The following is an 18522-nucleotide window of genomic DNA, read 5'->3' as shown; positions in this document are numbered from 1 at the left end:
ATTTTTGTTTGAATTGCAGCCTGGCTCCCACAGACATGATAAAAATCTTTGAATGACAACTTGTCTATTGAACTGAACCCATCTTCATAGAAATAGGAATGTTAAAAAACCAAAAAGGAAGAAGTGACCACTGGTTCTCTTCATTTTGAAGAGTGGGGTTTTTTTGGGGGTGGGAAATAATGTTATTTTTCATTTCATACCAAGAATGCCAGCTGCCAGGAATGTCAGATAGACAACAGTAAGTATCCGATAGTAGTGCCATCAACTATGCTCGTAAAAAATATCTAAAAGGCAACTTCTGAAAAAGTGGAAGCTTTAAATTACAGGTGAGGTTTTTTTTTGACATATTTTGTTTTAAAGACATCTGTTGCAATCAAAATTACCAAACTGACTTGCACAATCACACAATTTTTTTTAGCCTTACAGCTGTATGTTTTCTGTTATATACCAAAGACTATTAGTACCACTAAAGGAGATGAATGCAATTTCTTAAATAATTCATGTGACAGATTGCCTGCTTGAGTCAGTTTGAGTTCCTTGAGATGTAGCATTTTTTTTTAATCAGGCTGGTGCTATGCACAGATTAGAGAATTTAGTATCACTTAAGGATCTTTACTAGCCAGCCTCTTCTATATTTAATTGTTTTTAATGGTAGGGCAAAACATAAAAAGCTTAAAGACTTGACAAAAATACACAAATCAGAAATACTGCCATAGGCTGTTAAAACATTTCTTGTATACTGGCAAAATGTGGCTTGAAAAGCAGCTATACACCTTCTTAGGTGAGAAGCAGCTTTTCTTTTTCAGAAGGCTCATGAGATAGCGATTTAGAAAAAAAAAACCCACAACCAAACTTAAATGCTAACTCGTTAATCCAACCCTTATTTTCATATCTATGGTTAAGTGCCCAAATATTGGTGTATATATAACTTCCTTCCCCCTGTGAAATTACTTGAAAGGAACTGGTTTACAACTTTAAAAAAAGAAAAAAGGCCCAGAATTTATTTTTTTTGCCAACAAATCTTCGCAGGCATTACATTTGCATTAGCAGCAAAAATATTGCAATAATCTTCACTTCACAAAGCTTTCTGTAACCATCTGTCAGGAAATCTGTATTAGCCTGGAGTAAGCGTCACTTTATGTATACTTTTTTCTTACTCTAAGGTTAAAAAATATCAATTTTAACAATTATGTGAATCCTTTTCATTATATAGACATTAGGAAGATGTGCGGAATGCACACAGGGCTGTCCAGTTAATACATTTCAGGGTAAGGCTTTAAACATCTAATTTATGGTGACTGGCTGTCTCAATCCTGGCAAGCTGCACATCCAAACCTTTCCATGTCAGAATTTCAAGACATTGGCAGGAACAAAGGTGTTTGTAATTAATGGTGCAGGAGAGGAATGCGCTCCTAAGCCCTGTCGTCTCCCCTCCGTCAGCACAACCCCTGGCCCCATCGACTTGAAACCCTCTACCCTCAGTCTCCATACAGTTCCCAACCCAACAGGAAATTACAGTGTCGATGGCGTCTTTTTTCTACAGTGACATCAAACATTTATAGTGACACATATAAGAATATATTATATATTTATATAAATATATCAAATATTTATATAAAATATATAAATAAATACATATACAAAATATGGCATTACTTTCCAGAGAGATGTTACATTTCACAGGCCACCTTTCCTTATCCTGATTTCATTGTCATACAAAATTTGTCATGAAGTTCAGTAAATTATCAGCCTCAAAATGTTGCCAAAGTATTCCTTATGTGAAAGCATCACATACCAGAACAAAACCAAATCACTTCTCTTCTGATTAAAAGGACATATAACATCATGGCAGACAGTTGGTTTAAATATTTAAACCCCATGGTTCTTATTCTATGCTTACATACAGGCAAATCATTTCTACCAAAGTCAAAGCAAGCAACAATTTTGCATAGCATAAATGAAGCACAGGGGTCTCAACACCCGGGTCCTCAATCCCCCCATCTTGTCAGCATTGTTTTAAACAGGAGTTCCTTGTACAGAATATGTGCTTTGGTAGAGTGTACCAAGACAACACAGAATAGATACAGCTTTTCAAAATAAATAAGCAAACAGAAAGGGTGGTACTGTAATGGCAATTTTTTGTCCATCAATATTCTGTATTAGCATGAGCAGGAAATGGAGGAAATGTAAGCTATGTTGCACAAACTGAAGTGAAGGACAGACAGAAGGAAACTTTACTGAGAGCTTCAGTGCAACCGTTATCCTTTCCAGTGGCATAATTCAGTGATGGGTACATTAGAAATAACAACAAAATAAAAATACAAAAAAAAAAATTATCTTGGTATTTGTAGTTGCTTTGAATAACAAAACTCAATATCTTCTGGAAACACTTCCTTCACTCCACAAATTCACTTCTCTTATCTAGAATAGTCAGTGTGTATGCATATGGATCTATACATATTTGTAAAAGATTCCATACCCTTACTTTCTCTTTGCATACAGAAGTATACACTAGAATTATTGTGTAGTATTTGGTATTCACATGTTACATTTAAATAAAGTTTATTAAAAAACAATTATATTAAATACAGACTAACAGAATATTCATAATATATTTTACAGAAAAAATAGCCATGTCTTTATTTTAGAAATAAGTTTCTTTAAAAAGTTCTTTGAGACTTTTATAAAACTTTTTACCCGTGAAGATAAGTTTCCTGTCAGACCTGTAAAAAAAAAAAGCTTAACCTTTAAATCCTTGTGGTATTTTGTTTTGTTTTGGTTTTTTCTTTAACACTTTTACAAGCTTACAATCTATAAATTCTTTAAAATAAAACACCAGTATCTTTCGGGATCAAATTGGTCACAGGCCATTTTTTAAAAAGTCAGTGGAGATTCCCTGAATCCATTCTGAAGTGCCTTTTGTTTTTTTCTCTCTCTGGGTATCAATAGTGCAGGTTTACGTGGGAATTCCGAGCTCCCTACACATCCTATAGGAAGCCCAATACGTGTCAGTGGTGGGGTGAGCTGCAGCAGCATCCGCAGAGGCTGCGACTCTCCATCGATACCGGACAACAGAGCTCGTTACTCAACGTGCAACGCAGTCCACAGTGCTTGCCCAGCCCCTCCAAGGTCTCTGCAAGGTCCAGCAGCCACGCACAGATGCCAGAAGAGCTGGCACCCAGCCCTCATTTACTCTCCAAGTTATAGCAGTGGACATCTCCTTTTCCCTTCCCATCATACCCAGGAAGCGGCTGTCCATATTTATCGACACACCAGCAGTAACCTCTCTTTCGGCCTTTGGATGGGCGACACTGAAACAGAATAAAAGACCCAGTTAGCATTATTTTTGTTTTTTCCGCTCTTAGTGTTATATAGCAGGGATTCTTGCTCATTTGATAGCTGCACTTCCATAACCTGGCCATATCCGATAGAATCAAACAGAATATTTATTACCTTTACAACATATTACAATAAAAGCTTACCTGCTCTGCCTGTCAATACCTTTGGGTCTAATTACTCCATAATAAAATTGTTCTGATAACCAGAAAACAGCCTTTTGAACTACTCCCTATTATATTAGGCAGCACAGTTGCCCCCTTTGAGTACCAGGACTACTTATAACAGTACGGGCTGACGACTTGGACCCATCTTTGGAAAAGAAAGTTAACAGATTTGTTCTGCGCTGAAGCACAGGTCTGGCAAAGACAGCCATTGCAGCAATAAACACCCTTGGCTTGCATCTGTTTGCTGGAGGAATTTCAATACTGTAGTTCACATTTATTAACAGACACATAATCCTTTTGTAATGGAGTTATCACTTCAACAACTGCTAGGTGTACTAGAACTTTACGTGTGTATTTTCCTATAAATAAGATTGCTTATATACTAATCTATAACCTATGTCAGCTCTAGAAGTTACCTGGTGGAATTTGCCAGCAAAGCTAACCAACCTGAAACTACCACTAGACAGGCAACGACACTGAACTTCTTTAGAAATAGTAATGCAGTAAAAATGCATTATAAAGTCTAGTATGTACTAAGTAAGTAATGCTGTCCCCAAGGAACCAAGAATGGTAAAAACTAGACTAAAGGAGATGATATGCTGCAGATGCATTCAGGATGCAACCCTGCCAGAGTGAACGTGCAAGGTTTTCACCCACTCAAAAGACAGGTGTCTCCAGGACAGATTATCTTACTAGGTTTGCCATGGTCAGCCTCATTGCCGACACATAGCCTCCATATCAGCTCAAGTTTTGAGATTTGGTGATAGAGCATTCGCTGCAAATACTAACAGAGGTGGCCGTTTAGTCAGGACAGACTTGTAAAGGGGGCAGTGACACAAATATACTTAGCTTTTCAAAGACTGAGGTTTCATTGTTGCATCATCAACATGAAGATAGCTAGACTGAAGCCACTTATGTCCCTCAACACTGTAAAGGCTACCTTGCAAGCAGAGCAAATGCTGCATCTGAGATCACACTCACAAGTTCAAGTATTTCAGAGTTCAGGCTGGTACAAGCTAGGTAAATTTTGCCACTGCTACTCAACTGCTTGTTCTCCAGAGTCTAATAGGCATGTATGTCCCCATCTCCCGTGTGGGTACGCAGTGGCTCACAAAGCTAAGTGTCTTTTCCGTGTGCAGGTATGCAAGAAAACATCAAGCAAGTGTTGGGCTTCACATGCTGCCCAAAGTGCCTGACCCTTTCCACATCCTGTTTAGGACCTCAGGTGAAAGGGTGGTATTTTGGACAGAACTGTGAATATGGGTTGCTCCTGGGACAGCCTGCACAGGCACATTGGCCCCAGAGCCAACTAATTTGTGGCAGCATGCAGTAGGGTAGACAGCCTTCGTTAGGAACTTGTGAAAGAGTGATGGGAGCAAATCACACAGTAGACAATTTCTGAACAAGTTTTCATGTTATTTTATTTTAAATGAAGCAATATTAATCACTGTAACTGCAAATCAATCTACCCTTGTGACATATTTTTGAGTAACACGCCCAATGCAGAAATATTACAATGCCTTCTCTTTGAATTTGCAGTCCTTCTGCATTAGCCCTATGCAAATGGACGGCAGCAGGATGACAAGATCAAACTTAGAGTACGTATCAGCTTGTTTTAGGAGAGGTTGAAGAAGCGCAAACCTACTGCGAGAACAGCTACATTAATAATTTGTTAAACTATGTAGTTAGCTGCACATGAGTTCTAGTTACCTGTTTGGCTGGTTTTCTGTACTAAATATTTAAAAATAAGTTTTAAAACTTATGTTTATTGTCTTGAAAGCCTAACTAGGGCTTGTGTGTATTCTCCAGAGTTTCCATGAATGGCTGCTCAAAGTCCACTGACATCAATGGGAAATTTTCTTTCAATTTTGGTGGCAACTGGACTGGACTCTACCTTAAGCGGTCTTAACATTTAGTGACTTAAATTCTTAATGCTCAAAACTGAGGAATTCATAAACAACAGCCTTTGTGCCATTTAAATTTTACAGAAAAGGAAACTGAGGCAGCAGCTCTTGAGTTGTTTTTCCCGAGAGAGCAGGCACAGATGGAGCCTGAATTAGAGCACAGGGCTTCTGGCTGCCAGCCTGGTGCTCCAGCAGTGAAACTACATTTCTGCTAATAATAGTAACACAGCCTCCCCTTTTAGAAGTACTATATGAAGTATGTTACACAACTCTCGCTGATTCATAGGCTTGCATCACTCTCAAAACAAATGATCAATTAAAGTTATCTCATGTTGGAGGTTTTGATTGCTTTTTAGAGTTGCATAATCAATTTTCAGAATTACCTACAACATGAAGTCTGTCTGCAGGAACACCTTCACTACCACTAATATTTTTTTTATTTCTTCTAGACAACCCTTTTGGAAAACAAAACCTTTAGATCATTCTACAGCTGAAGTAACACTCTGTGAGAAAACAATTTACCTTTTCCAGTCTGCAATTTTGTACTACCCGCCCAGCCATGATGTCAATGGTAAAGCACTTCTCATTCAAAAGTGATGCTTTTATCTTGAAGCAGCTAGCCTGCATTACCTACAGAAGTGGTGGAGAGTTCATATGGAAAAAAAAAATTAAAAAAAATCAGCTCTTCTGAATTTTGTACTCCACATACATTTCAAGGCTCTGCCCAGCTCTTCTGTATGACTTCAGAAGTCCAAAAAGCTGAAAAACTGCCCAAGTTGTGCAGCCAGTAATTACTTCTGATAGAAACACCAGCTGCCAGCTTCCATGCCACCTGCCCCTCTCCCTTCCACAAAGAAGTGCCACAGAGGCATTTATGGGGCACAGCAAAGCATATGGTATATCCCATTGAATTCCTGGTCAGCCCAGAGGTCTCCATGGACCTCTAACTGTGGTGTCCCAGAACAGACTGCAGACAGTATTGACATATACCTTGGGCTGTTTTGGCTCCTGCCAAGCCCAGCTCTGTTTTCAATGGCATGATGCCAGCTAACATTTAGGTGAGGATCTGGCTCCAGTATACAACTATGGGGCAATTCTAGTAATTGCCCCATATAATAATTCTAATTTAATAAAAACCTTTTTTTCCATGCTTGAGGCAGAAGTGTACCTGTATCAACCTATTCCATGTAAATATACCCATATACCACAGTCGAACAGTACAACCTTATATGTGTGATTTATTGAGACAAAGAATTCTAAATTTTGATATGTCTGATTTTAAAAAGTTTGTATATAAACACAAGGTGTGCAATATTTTTCATGTTTTACTCTGACAGGTAAATTTATGTTCTTAAAATTGTTTCACATATGCAAATTACTCCCTATGGTTGTTCCTGAAAAGTCAATTTCTAGATACCCAAACACATCTTGAAAAACAACTAATTTCAACTTGACTGGAAGAGCAGGTGACCAGGAAGGCAAAATATACTTGGGAGATGCCTCCTGAATGAGTTTTGCTGGTTTCCAGGATGATCATAATTTATCGGATTCCTACCATCACACACCTAGCTACATTATCATCCTAGGCAGTGGTTTTTGCAGCTGTTTCTGGAGTCAAAAATTCCTAGCTCACATTCATTTTTGGATGGATTTACTGTCTATTTCTGAATTTTGTTATCACAACAGAATATAACTGAATTACAGATTGAATGCTGCTAATAATAGCAATCGAGGAAATTAATAAAATAGCATAGCATTCTTTTAATGAGATTAGACATCTGCTCACGGTGCCTAAAATGTCAGACCTAGATGTTAATGCTCGATAAAGAAAACACAATTGTTGCATTGCCTTGTGGACAGTGAATTCAGTCTGGACAAGGCTCATTCACTTCTCAAACTGATGCTTTTTTCTAGTAGTTAATTCTACAAGGGCAACTCAAATACATTATCTTTGATTTGTATTTTGTTCATATGAGAAGCAGCCTGCCTCTGTAAGCCGTACCTGTGAAGGCCTGTTCCTAAGGTTGATTGAGGTTCATTTATAGGAGAAGCACTCTATATGCATTTCATGTAAAGTATTTCCTCACATGGGATCCATTTGTGGGCATCTCCTACAATAACCCCAGTTGCCTCAAATTACCACTGAAACTACTGAACCTGTGTAAATTGGCATGGCGTTTGACAAGGCCAGGTATGTAAGTGTCCCTTCATCCCCTATGTCTGCTGACCAGATAGGCTGTTGCACATAGCGCAGGAACCTCTCCTAAAGCAGTTTGAAAGTCTCCAGGCAGCACGGACACTACAGAGAGGACAAAAGTGTGTCTTTTGTCCATACCAACACCTTACTCTCATAAAACAACTTCTAAGTACAAAGACTAGGTAAGTGTATTATGTCTTTCCTATTCTTTTCCTCTGTATTTCCTTTTTTTCTGCCTCAGTGGCAGAACTGTGACTGCACTTTAAAGTACAGTCATCCTTTAAAGTAAGGCACTTTAATACATGCTTACTGTGGATCTGATTTACTACATACACATGCCAGAGACTGCATGCAAACCACCACCTTTTTGCTGATGAAGCAAAAACCTCAGAGTCTGAAGAGAGATGAAAGAAAGATACACTGAACAAAGTAAATACCAGTCCACGGTCTTCTGTAATAGTTAGAGAAGGAAAACAGCTACAGTACACCTGTGTGCCTTGAACACAGATGTGTTCTAGAGTAGCTAAGCAAATGCTTTTATGGCACAGGCACAAAACACAGTCCTACCCTCACTCTACATAGCAGTCTGATATATTTTCCAAATGAACACAGACCAAGATGTGAGCATTGCTCTCTGCTAGTTCACATGCAGCAGGACATGAATGACACAGGCTTCTCAAAACTCCAAACAAAAAGAAGCTCTGTCCGTGCTTGGGAGTTGCCACCACCTGCTCAGGAAAAGCTGTGGAGCATAGAAAAGATCAGTAGCATGCACCAAAGGTCAAACAATGCAGTCAATGCTGGGCTGATGGCAGAAGGGAAGGCTGGAAACATCACCCCTATTGCAAACATGCCACCTGACACTGCCAGCTTAATGCAGAGCTCCAGGGAATACCTGAAAGGGAAAGCCTGTTTCTAAGAAAGCTGGAAGCCAAAAAATGGAGAGATACCACTCCTAAGATAAGGTTGCCTGGTCAGAGATTGGCCTCTCACTTCCAACCAGTGAACTGCATTAGCTAGTAACACAGTCAGTGGCTCCTTTGGTTACTGGAGATAGAGAGGTTGACTTGTGTAAACCCAAATGGGAAAGACAACATGATCCACAAACAAAATCTGTTCTTACAGAGGGCTTTCCTTGAGGAAAATCTTAAAGAAACTTTTGAATTCAGGAAATTTTGGAACTATACCAAGAAACACATTTAGAGGCAGGCCACTAACTAAAGACTAAAATTAGATAGGATGTGCACACTAAGCAAAGAACCTGGCATGTCTTGCACTTCCCCAAGTTTCTGAATGAGCTTCAAGGGCAGCACTGAATGGAGAATGCTGCTGTAGCTCAGCCTAACACAACTAAAGCTGCAGTTTAGGGCTACGTTTGTCAAGAAAGGCCACAACCCCAGAGCCAAAGAGGGCTGAGAAGCCATCCTTGCTGCAGAGTAACTACCAGATGTATCACTTTCATGATAACATGACCTGGATTTTGGAAGCGATCTGTGTAGCACATAAAGGACAGATATATGCCTTTCTCAACTTGCTTTATGTAACATGATCCAGTGCAGCTCTTCTAGGAAGTCTCAAGCAGCTATTTACAATTCAGAGCATTGATCTATTACAGTCATATGGTGACTGCAACATTTAGCTCTTTGGGTTATTACAGAGGCACTGCTTTTTTTAAACCAAAGGGCATAAGTATCTAGGACACTAGCCAACCCATGTGTGATTAGGTATGAAGTTTCTCAGCTGAACCTGTTGTCATGACCAACTGAAAATAAAAACACTGTCCCCACTTGACAAGGTTCAGCACTATCAGATCAGGTCCTAAAACTGGAAATTAACTAGTTCTTCTGTAAAATGATACATAACGTACCTTGCTGGCAAGATCCTTTAGCAAAGATGCAGAAAAGGTGTAGTGCATTCACTGAAGTGATCAAGACTCTGTACTTACTTGCTTTTTCTTGTAGAACCCTTTCTTGTCACAATTTGGAATATGAAAACCCCTGGGACTCAAGACATTCAGGATCTTTAGGTGGTTTAAAGTGTCTTCCATTTCTCTACGACAGGGACCCTGTTAACAAGCATGTTTTAGAAAACACAGATGAAACTTCATTCCCAAATGCTGTCTTTCACACAAGAGTTAATAAATCTTTAAAGGGCAAGAAGCACAAACACAAACAAATCCATTAGAACAAAGGGATGGCTGGATATGTCAAAAGGCAGACCATTCACAGACAAAATTATTTCAGCTTAAACCGATTTCTAAACACCGAAGTCCCTATGCTATGCTGAGACACAGACTGTCATTTCCAGTTGAAATAACAGCCACATAGAATCACAGAATCTCCTGAGTTGGAAGGGACCCACAAGGATCATTAAGTCCAACTCCTGTCCTTGCATAGGACAACTCCAAAATTCACATATACATACAGGAAGGCTTAACCAGTATGTAAATCACTCATATATAACATAACTTCAGTTTGGAAAAGCTGGCCTTGCACCAAGTGGGAAAAGAAGAAGGCAGGCAACTAGAAATAGACAACTTGGTAGATCTTTCCCTAGTGCCATTTTATTTTTGTGATTCTGCTGGATTTGAAAGTTTCAATGAAATGGAATTAATTGAAAACAAGTAGTTTGGCATAATCTATATGTATATATAAAAATACTGCAACTTTGGACAACAATTCTCAGTTTCAACTGGACCAAATTGATGGAGCCATGCAATGGAATGGCTGCATACAGCATTCTCATTAGATAAGTATGTACTTTTTGCCTCACTTTCTCCATCTGCAAAAGGCTTACAATAATGTAGTGAGGATTAGGTCTAGGACAATGAGCCAAAAGGAACTTCCAGAAGCACTTTTAAAAGCATGTCTCAAATGACAACTAATTATTTCTCACTGCAGCCTTTAAGGTAGGGAATAAAGCATTACGAGCCCCACTTTGCAGTCAGAAAACCAGGAGCAAAGGAGTCCGTGTTTTGCCAGCAGCCAAGAAAGCAGCCAGTGTCAGCAGTGGGACTGGGATTCAAGAGTCGCAAGACTACAAACTCTGTGCCTAGCTACATTCCTGTCTGGGCACATTACTGACTCAGTCCACCAGCCCACTTCGGCAGAAACCTGAAAAAATTCCCTTCTCTGGTTGCACGAGTAAAATGTTTAAGTTGCTGTATCAACACAAAGACTCATTTGGTGCCATTTTTAATTAATGAAGTAATGACATTTCTACTTTCAAGTGGTAATATTAATATTTTGCTCATGGAAAGTGCCTTTCATGTGAGTATCTGAAAGCATACAGACTCCACAGTTCTAATGGAGTTTAAAATTTATTTTTTTGGGGGGTTAGCAAAGGCCTTCCTTGCTGCTTTCATATGCTTTCTTTCAGTATCAAGCTCACAAGCTCTAAACATGCACTTTAAATTGCTGCTTCTATTGGCAGTTCCTTAAAAAAAATGGAAACTGCTCAGACATGTTGACTGTAAATCACACACATTCAAAGATTTGGTCCTGAATTAGGGCTACAAAAAGATCAAGAGCTTTTTTTTTTAATTATTAGTTTGAAGCAGGCTTCCAAAGTCAGAGAGATCAATATCAAGAGCTAACATGCAGGCAAAGCTAGAAGGGCATTTGCTGATAACGGCACCTGTCCTGGATGGACTTATTTCTGGTTCTTACAGACACCAGCAGGCTCAGCAAGTCAGTATGCCTTTGCTCATGGGGCCCAACTACCACGTCAGTGAAACATTCATCCTAATTAAGACCAGGACCCTATTTCCTCAGAGCTACCAAAGTTCATTTTTCTCTGAAAAGGAGTTTTGCATGAAGAAGGCAATTTACTTCATGTTTTTGGGAGCAGGACGTGCTGGAAGGCAGATACTGAAGTGTTTCTACTAGATGACTGGACATCAGTGACAAACTAAACATGCAGCCTCACCACCCTTGCTGTGTTAACTTGGAGGCCACACTCTCTTCAGACACAGCTTTCCACCTCATACAGGTTTCAAAACCTTTTGCAGATGGGAAGCCACGTCTAGTTTCACCAAAACTGTTTTGATGAAACACCGAAGTATATCCAGACATGTTTTTTAGGCCATCTAGCACAGGCACAAGGATAACCACCGGGTTATCAGCCAGGATGTCCAGGAAGAGAAATTGTTCCCCCCTCAGAATCACTGCACTCTGGCTGCCCTGCAAATCCACTGGGCAGAGTCAGTAGGAAGCAATGGTAACTCACGTGCCCGTGAGCCTTTGCCTTTAGGCAGTAGCACCAAATGATGACTGCAAGTAGAGGCAGCGTTCAGCATGTCATACAAACAATGACTGATCAGTCAAGATCCTAATCGTCAACCCAGCCTAAGTTTGTCTACCTTGATTTGCACAGTGGGGTGTGAACACAGTGCTGCTACACTGAATGTGAAACATCTTTTTTTCCATTATTATGACCCAATAATGCTGTTTGCAGCCAAATTTAATGACGACACTATGTCATGGTTCTAGCTGGGACAGTTAATTTTCTTAACTCTAGCTGGTATAGTGCTGTGCTTTGAACTTAGCAGGAAAACAACGTTGAGATAACACACAGATGTTTTGGCTGTTGCTGGGTAGTGCTTGTACTAGTCAAGGACTTTTCCAGCCTCCCATGCTCTGCCGGGTACACAAGAAGCCAGGAGCGGAGGGGGCACAGCTAAGAGAGCGGATTCAAACTGACCAAAGGGATATTCCATATCATGTAACGTCATGCCCAGTGTGTTAACTGGGAGGAGCTGGCCAGGGGAGGGAGCCAGCAATCGCAGCTCGGGGACAGGCAACATCAGTCAGCAGGTGGTGAGCGGCTGTATTGTTTGTGTTTCTGTTTTGGGTTTTTTTTTCCCATTTTATTATATTATCATTATTGTCATTATCTTAAACATTATTATAATTGTTATTTTATTGTAATTATTAAACTGTGCTTATCTCAACCCACAAGTTCTTTTGCTCTTCTGAATTCTCTTCCCCATCCCACAGGGGTGGGGGGAGTGAGCGAGTGGCTGCGTGGTGTTTAGTTGCCAGCTGAGGCTGAACCATGACACACTATTAAACCTGTCTCAAGTCCACTCACAAAAATGTGTGATAATTACAAGGGGGGAAAAGAACTTCCGATCTCGAAGAAATTACTTAGTGAAAATCATACTTGTATCAATGTAAACATCACTGTGTTAGGCCTCCGCATTTTCTGAACGTGATCTACTCGGTTTGCTGATCATCTGCACTTGCAGATCCAATAGTTTTACCAGACAAACAGCCAGAATGCCCTAAATGGCTACAGCAATTACCACCATTTAGTTATTTATTTCTCTTGTACACACAACATGCATATACATACACATGCTTGCGCACACTCACATGCTGGGAAATACCTTTCAATTTATGAAAGTACTTACGTATTCAGTCTCTTGTTTGGATTCAGAAGAGAAATTCTGTGTATCTGTACTTTGTGAATCATATTCCACTTTATAGCGCTGTGTGTTTTTAGCTTGCACTTTCCTGATGATATCTATTTTGATGTGGGGTGGATGTGATTTGGAATCTGGCACCCTATGAGGGTTCAGGATGGCCTGATTTTCAATGCTGCTGGTACTCTGGTCGTCTTCTTCTGAATCACTGGAATTTCCTTTAAGAACAAATGCAGTGAGAAACAATGTTAAACAACTGCCAGCTGCATCTAGAAGAGCAACAAGCCACTAGATAAGCCTACGTGCTTAACTTTCCTTTACAAAACAGCGATGTATAAAAAAATGAACAGTTTAGCAATCTGCATGCATCAGCACCTTTGTTGCCAAGCGATGACTTTTGTAACTGAAGCATCCCCTTGCTCCTGGCAGCCTCACAAGGTACCCCACTGTACCACCCGCCCAACACCTGAGAACTAGCTACCTCCCCTTCGCAGCAAGCCACCACTGGCCCGGTTTCCCGCTCTCCCGGTGTCTGCTGCAGGGTCGCCCGCTGGCAGGAGGGGGCAGGTCTGCGCCGCCAAGGAGCGGCCGCCGCTGGAGCGGGAGCGCGCAGCAGCCCCCCGCCGCCGGGGCCGCGCAGCCTCCCCCTCCGCCACCGCTGACCCGCGGCTGATCTAATCAACTTCAGCTAAACGCGGCTGACTTGGGTGACTTACGGGCTGCAGTGCGCCTCTTTATCTTCCCCAGGAAGGTAATCTTTTTTTTTTTTTTTAAAAAAGAGGCGCTAATACAATAAATTCTCCCCGTTGAGTTTCATGTTCTAGTTAGCTATTTTTACAAGTTTTTCTTTCTTAATTTTATGCAACATACAGATCAGGAAAGGAAAAAAAACTAGCACGTTTTCATTCTGCTATTAAAATCAGAAACTCTTCTAGGTGTAAAAAATACATTTTAATGGCAATAGACAGAAAACGCTATTCATTCTGTAATGGCGTCGAAGGACAAATATCTGCTTTCACTACAAGCTTCAAAAAATATTTTCTCTTTAAACTACCATCCACAGAAATACAGGAGAAGCACACTTTTCCAAAACACTGCATAAGCCCAGTGTTCCTGTACCTTCTGAGGTATTTGTCTATACTGCATTTCTCCCACTTAGGAGACTCCTGCAGTGTAACTGGCTGCATTTCCTCCAGGGAATTTTTAAAGTTTGGATATTCCTATCAGCTAAGTAGCTACATCCCAGTAGCTTCGGCCTGGGCTGCTGGCCACTTTTGTTGATAAGGACATTATACTGGGAGTGCACAATGATAACTGATGTGCAAGGAACATCCTGGAACATCTGTATTAAAATAGTACTTGATGGCTCACTGAAAAACCACAAAAGGGAAGAAATTCAGTTGCTAAACCTGAAAGCCCATGTCCACATAGCTCATGGACTAAATATTTCAACACAGGCAGTATAGTGGCACTACCAATACACAGGAACAGGGGAGGAACACGAGGAGGAGGAGGAATCCGAGTTAACACCTTGGTACTGGTGGTTTTACTGTAGCCACTGCTGGCAATGGACATAATTGACCAGGAAAATCCAACTGCCAGTGCAAATGGATTAAGGAAGTTTAAGTCTTAAGTCTAAATTTCCTGGCTTTTGTGGGTTTAACTCAGACTCTCAGTGGTATTTGAACATATTTTTGGCAGTTTAATGTCCTGTTTTTAAACAGTGGTATTTTTTCCACGTTCTCAATGAAGTTTGCAAGAAATGACACAATAAAATGTTATAAACCTGAATCTCCTAAATATAAGTACTATACCTACTAGGTTTTCTGAAATCAGTCCAGTTCATTAGTTTGCCTCCTCTACCAAAAATATGTAGAAAATCTTCTTAACATGCATTAAATAATTACCAGGCTGGTCATTTCAGTTCAGATAGACCACCACATTTCGATAACACTTATTACACTTCAATCCACAATGGTTGTAATGCCACATTTTAAACTGTGAAGCATATTTGCTTAACTCAGTTTCACAAGTTACTTGCTCTCTTTCAAAAGAGAGATTAGAAGGGTTGCGCATGCACACTACTACTTAACACTTTAGGGCCCCCAAAAATTGAACTGGAAAGTAAGTCACTGGCCTACTACAGTTGCTGTTAAGAAGCTACTGTAATATACACCACCCCATACCGATTTTTAGCAATTTCTGTAAACTAGGAACAACCAAAAGTGTAGCATGTGATGCAGGACCTAGCTGTGTGTAGGGGAGATGATATGATCCTGCTTGACGAGAATGTGTACCAGGGAGCATTGGATTTAGTGCTCAAAGTGGAGTGGTCCCCATGAGGAGGCAGGCACTATATGTCACACAGGTTCAGCGTACTTCTTCCTTCTTGCACCGCAGGTTTACAACCTTCACTCATTGAATGTGAACTGTAAGGGTCCTACTTCGCACTTTTTACGGAACCACAGCTCCTGCCGATTTCAAAATTGGAGTTCTTCCTCAGCCAAGAATGCAGAAACAGGAACTTGGCATTTAGACTATTTAAGCTAAGAATAGAAAGTTTTTCATCAAAGTCCAGCTCTGTCTTCCCCTTTCTTCTCTAACAGTCACTGCTAAAAGCACTGCCCCTCCATTAAACAGCACTAGCTCTCAAGTGCAGAGGAGACGCCCCTCGTTTCCAATTCACGTGAGGGATGAATATGCAGAGCCAAGTTCACGTGATGAAGGAAGCTGCTCCATGTTCCAATGAGATTTAAAATTTTAGTGAGTACCTCTGAACTCGCCCTCATTCAAATTGTCACAGCTTGGGAACAGCACATAAATAATTATACTAAGGCATCTCCTACTCTCATAGCAGCCAGTTAACTGGATCACTGGTGCCACTTCCTCAGCTAAGGAGAGGCCAGCCAAAGAGTCCCTGCAACCTAATAGAAAAAATCCAGGCTTTTTAAAAATGCAAACAGTGGAAAGCCTTTTGACACACTCTTCTGTTAAATAAATGTTAACATACTTGCTGTTGGTTAGCAAACAGTTTAATGAAATGTTTGCACAGAGGGACTGTGCTTTTTTGATCTGAATCCCAAGTTTCCCTGTCTTAAGTTTCCAAATGTGCGTGCTAACATAACTTTTTCCAACCGTTCTTTCCTCTTCAAACAAAACAAAACCCGCTCTGTGAACGTCTCATTTACAAGACATGTAAGAGGTATGGGAAAGCTTCGTTTGACCAAAGATTTATTTGCAGTGCAGGCAAAAGACCAACGTCCTCTTAAACACTGCTGTGCAAACGCTTTGTTCTGAATAACCACCTTCCTGGGCCAGGGGAATATTTAACTCCTTCCCCCCCCCCCCCCCCCCCCCCGGTGCTCAGCATTCCCTTGACTTAGCCACGCTGCAGCACAGGAGTTAGTCCACACTCTCCAGTTTTCTCACACCGTCTTTCCAGGAACACTAGGGACAAATCGCGAGGATTTCACCCTCTCTCCATCCAGGCTGTGCAGCCTGGCATCCCACGCACCCGCAGAAGCAACATGCAAACCTCCCCCCCCCAAGTTTTTTTTTAAAAAGAGCAACTCTGCCTTGTTTGCGAGGAGCTACTTCTTAGCATACGTGTTGAAGGAAAGGGAAATATACATAAATAATAAGGTAAAAGATGTAAATCTGCCATTCCTTCGGCAAAAGCACCCCTCCTGAAGGATCCTCAGCTACGTGGCCGCCCGAGAAGACCCCCACGGACCGGCAGCCGGCCGGCAGTGCCGGGCTGCGAGCGAGGGGCCATTCCGGAGAAGCCGAGTCCGTAGCAAGCCTGCCCGCGCCTCCCCCGCTCCTGCTGCGTGCAACTTTTAACTTAAAAAAAAATAGAAAAGAAAAAGCAAGTAAACAGCGAACAAGAGAAAAGGCGCGCATGCATGCGATCTCTTTACGCTTCGTCGCCCCTCGCCCCCAGGCGCAGCCCCCTTACCTGCAGCGTGCGGTCCCGGCAAGAGGAAGGTCCGCAGCTTGCCGCCCGCCGTGGCGTTGGTGCAGAGCCCGCGGCCCTCCAGCAGCGCCTGCAGCGGCCGCGCCTCCTCCCGGAGCGGCTGGCAGCTGAGGCCGGCGCCGCAGCGCTCGGTGTAGATGCCGCAGGGCTGCCCCAGGCGCAGGGCGCAGGTGAGGCAGCAGCCGCAGCCCGGCTCCCGCACCCGCTCAGCGCAGTCGGGCTGAAGGGGCTTGCACTGCTGCAGCGCCCGCGCGTCGCAGGGCTCGCAGCGGACCACCGGCCCCGCCAGCGCCGCCGCCGCCCGCCGGACCAGCAGCGCCAGCGCCGCCGCCGCCACTGCCCACAGCACGCCGGGGCGCGGCACCATGGCAACCGGCGGAGGGGGGCCGCCGGGAGGCGCCCCCGCGCACCCCGGGCCGGGGAGCGGCACGGGCAGAGCCCTCCGCGGGAGCGCAGCCGCCGCGGGCGGATGGGAGCGGAGCAGCAGGCAGAACCCGCGCCGCCTCCGAGGGGGCTGCAGGAGCGGAGCCGGCGGCCACCCGCAGCCCAGCCGGCGCGGGGAGGCAGGCGAGCTGCGCTGCCGGACACGCACGCCGACCCTCTCTTCAGCCGCCTGCCCTCACTTACATAAAGGTAGTAAGAGCTCGCTAGCAACAAAGGCAACTTTTTCCTTCTTCCCCCCCTCCTCCCTGCAGAGCGCCTGAATCACTTGGCTTGACACGAACTCTTTTTTTTTTTGGCCACACACAACACTCAGGAAAAAAAATTATAAAACAAAACGCCTTGTAAAAAAAACAAAAACAACAAAAAAATTAAAAAGTCAAGCCCAGACGGTCTGAAGAAAACTTGGTCCAAAAACCGCTTCACAAAGATGGAGAAAGAGCGGAGGTGGGTGGGGGAAAATAGAGAGGGGAAAAAAATAAATTAAGAAAGCAAGGTTCCCTTCTTTTTATTCTCTTTACCGCCTGCCACCAACCTCCGCTGCCCACCACTCCGCGCCCATCTGTCCCCGTGCGCCGCCCGGCGCGCGCTATATAGCGCCGCGGCCGCCGGCCCGCCCCGCGCCATGAATAACGAGCGGCGCGGGGCGGCGGGGAGTGCCGGCCCTCGCCAAATCCAGGTTTCGGTTACAGAGGGCTGGGAGGGCGGTGCAGGGCTGGGCGGGGGGCGCGGCGGTGCCGGGGGTTTATGGGCACTTCTTAGCAATCAGCTGTAAGGCGTACGGCTCTGGGGAGAGGGGCACGTCGTGTGTCTTTTGTTTCAAGAAAAAGCGGGCTGTGTGTGCGCGCGTGTCCCCGTCTGTGTTTCCTTGGCACCGGGAGATGAGACATGAGCAAAGCTCGCGCAGAGTGCCCTTTTTTGGACTCCTGTCTACAACCGTCTCTGCTTTGGGGCTGACTGAGAGCCCCGGCCATCGAGGAGGCGTGCCTTTGCTCACACACGCACACACGCGGGTTCAGGGCATGCCTTAGGACGAACTTACAGCTCACATGACAGCTGCGTTTCCTAGGAAGATG

At 43.0% G+C, this 18522-nt stretch overlaps 1 protein-coding gene across 1 annotated transcript; it reads right to left on the bottom strand.

Annotated features, from left to right (window-relative positions):
* Positions 1-973: 973 nt before the first annotated feature.
* IGFBP3 (insulin like growth factor binding protein 3) lies at positions 974-18023 on the bottom strand. Its single transcript, XM_064443802.1, has 4 exons — positions 16988-18023; positions 13018-13247; positions 9550-9669; positions 974-3311 (listed from the first exon to the last, which is right to left on the bottom strand). The coding sequence occupies exons 1-4, from the start codon at positions 17370-17372 to the stop codon at positions 3186-3188; spliced, it is 861 nt and encodes a 286-aa protein (XP_064299872.1). The 5' UTR covers positions 17373-18023; the 3' UTR covers positions 974-3185.
* Between the last annotated feature and the right edge of the window lie 499 nt (positions 18024-18522).

The sequence above is a fragment of the Phalacrocorax carbo genome, chromosome 2 (assembly GCF_963921805.1).
Source record: "Phalacrocorax carbo chromosome 2, bPhaCar2.1, whole genome shotgun sequence".
Lineage (NCBI taxonomy): Eukaryota > Metazoa > Chordata > Aves > Suliformes > Phalacrocoracidae > Phalacrocorax > Phalacrocorax carbo.
This window is presented reverse-complemented; position numbering and strand designations above follow the sequence as displayed.

Excerpts from the sequence above, each read along its gene's own strand:
- IGFBP3 (XM_064443802.1), bottom strand. The coding sequence starts at position 17,372 with ATGGTGCCGCGCCCCGGCGTGCTGTGGGCAGTGGCGGCGGCGGCGCTG. Across the intron at positions 13,248-16,987 it reads GCCGGGACCGCACGCTGCAG|GAAATTCCAGTGATTCAGAA; the intron begins GTAAGGGGGCTG and ends TTGTTCTTAAAG. Across the intron at positions 3,312-9,549 it reads GGTTCTACAAGAAAAAGCAA|TGTCGCCCATCCAAAGGCCG; the intron begins GTAAGTACAGAG and ends ATTCTGTTTCAG.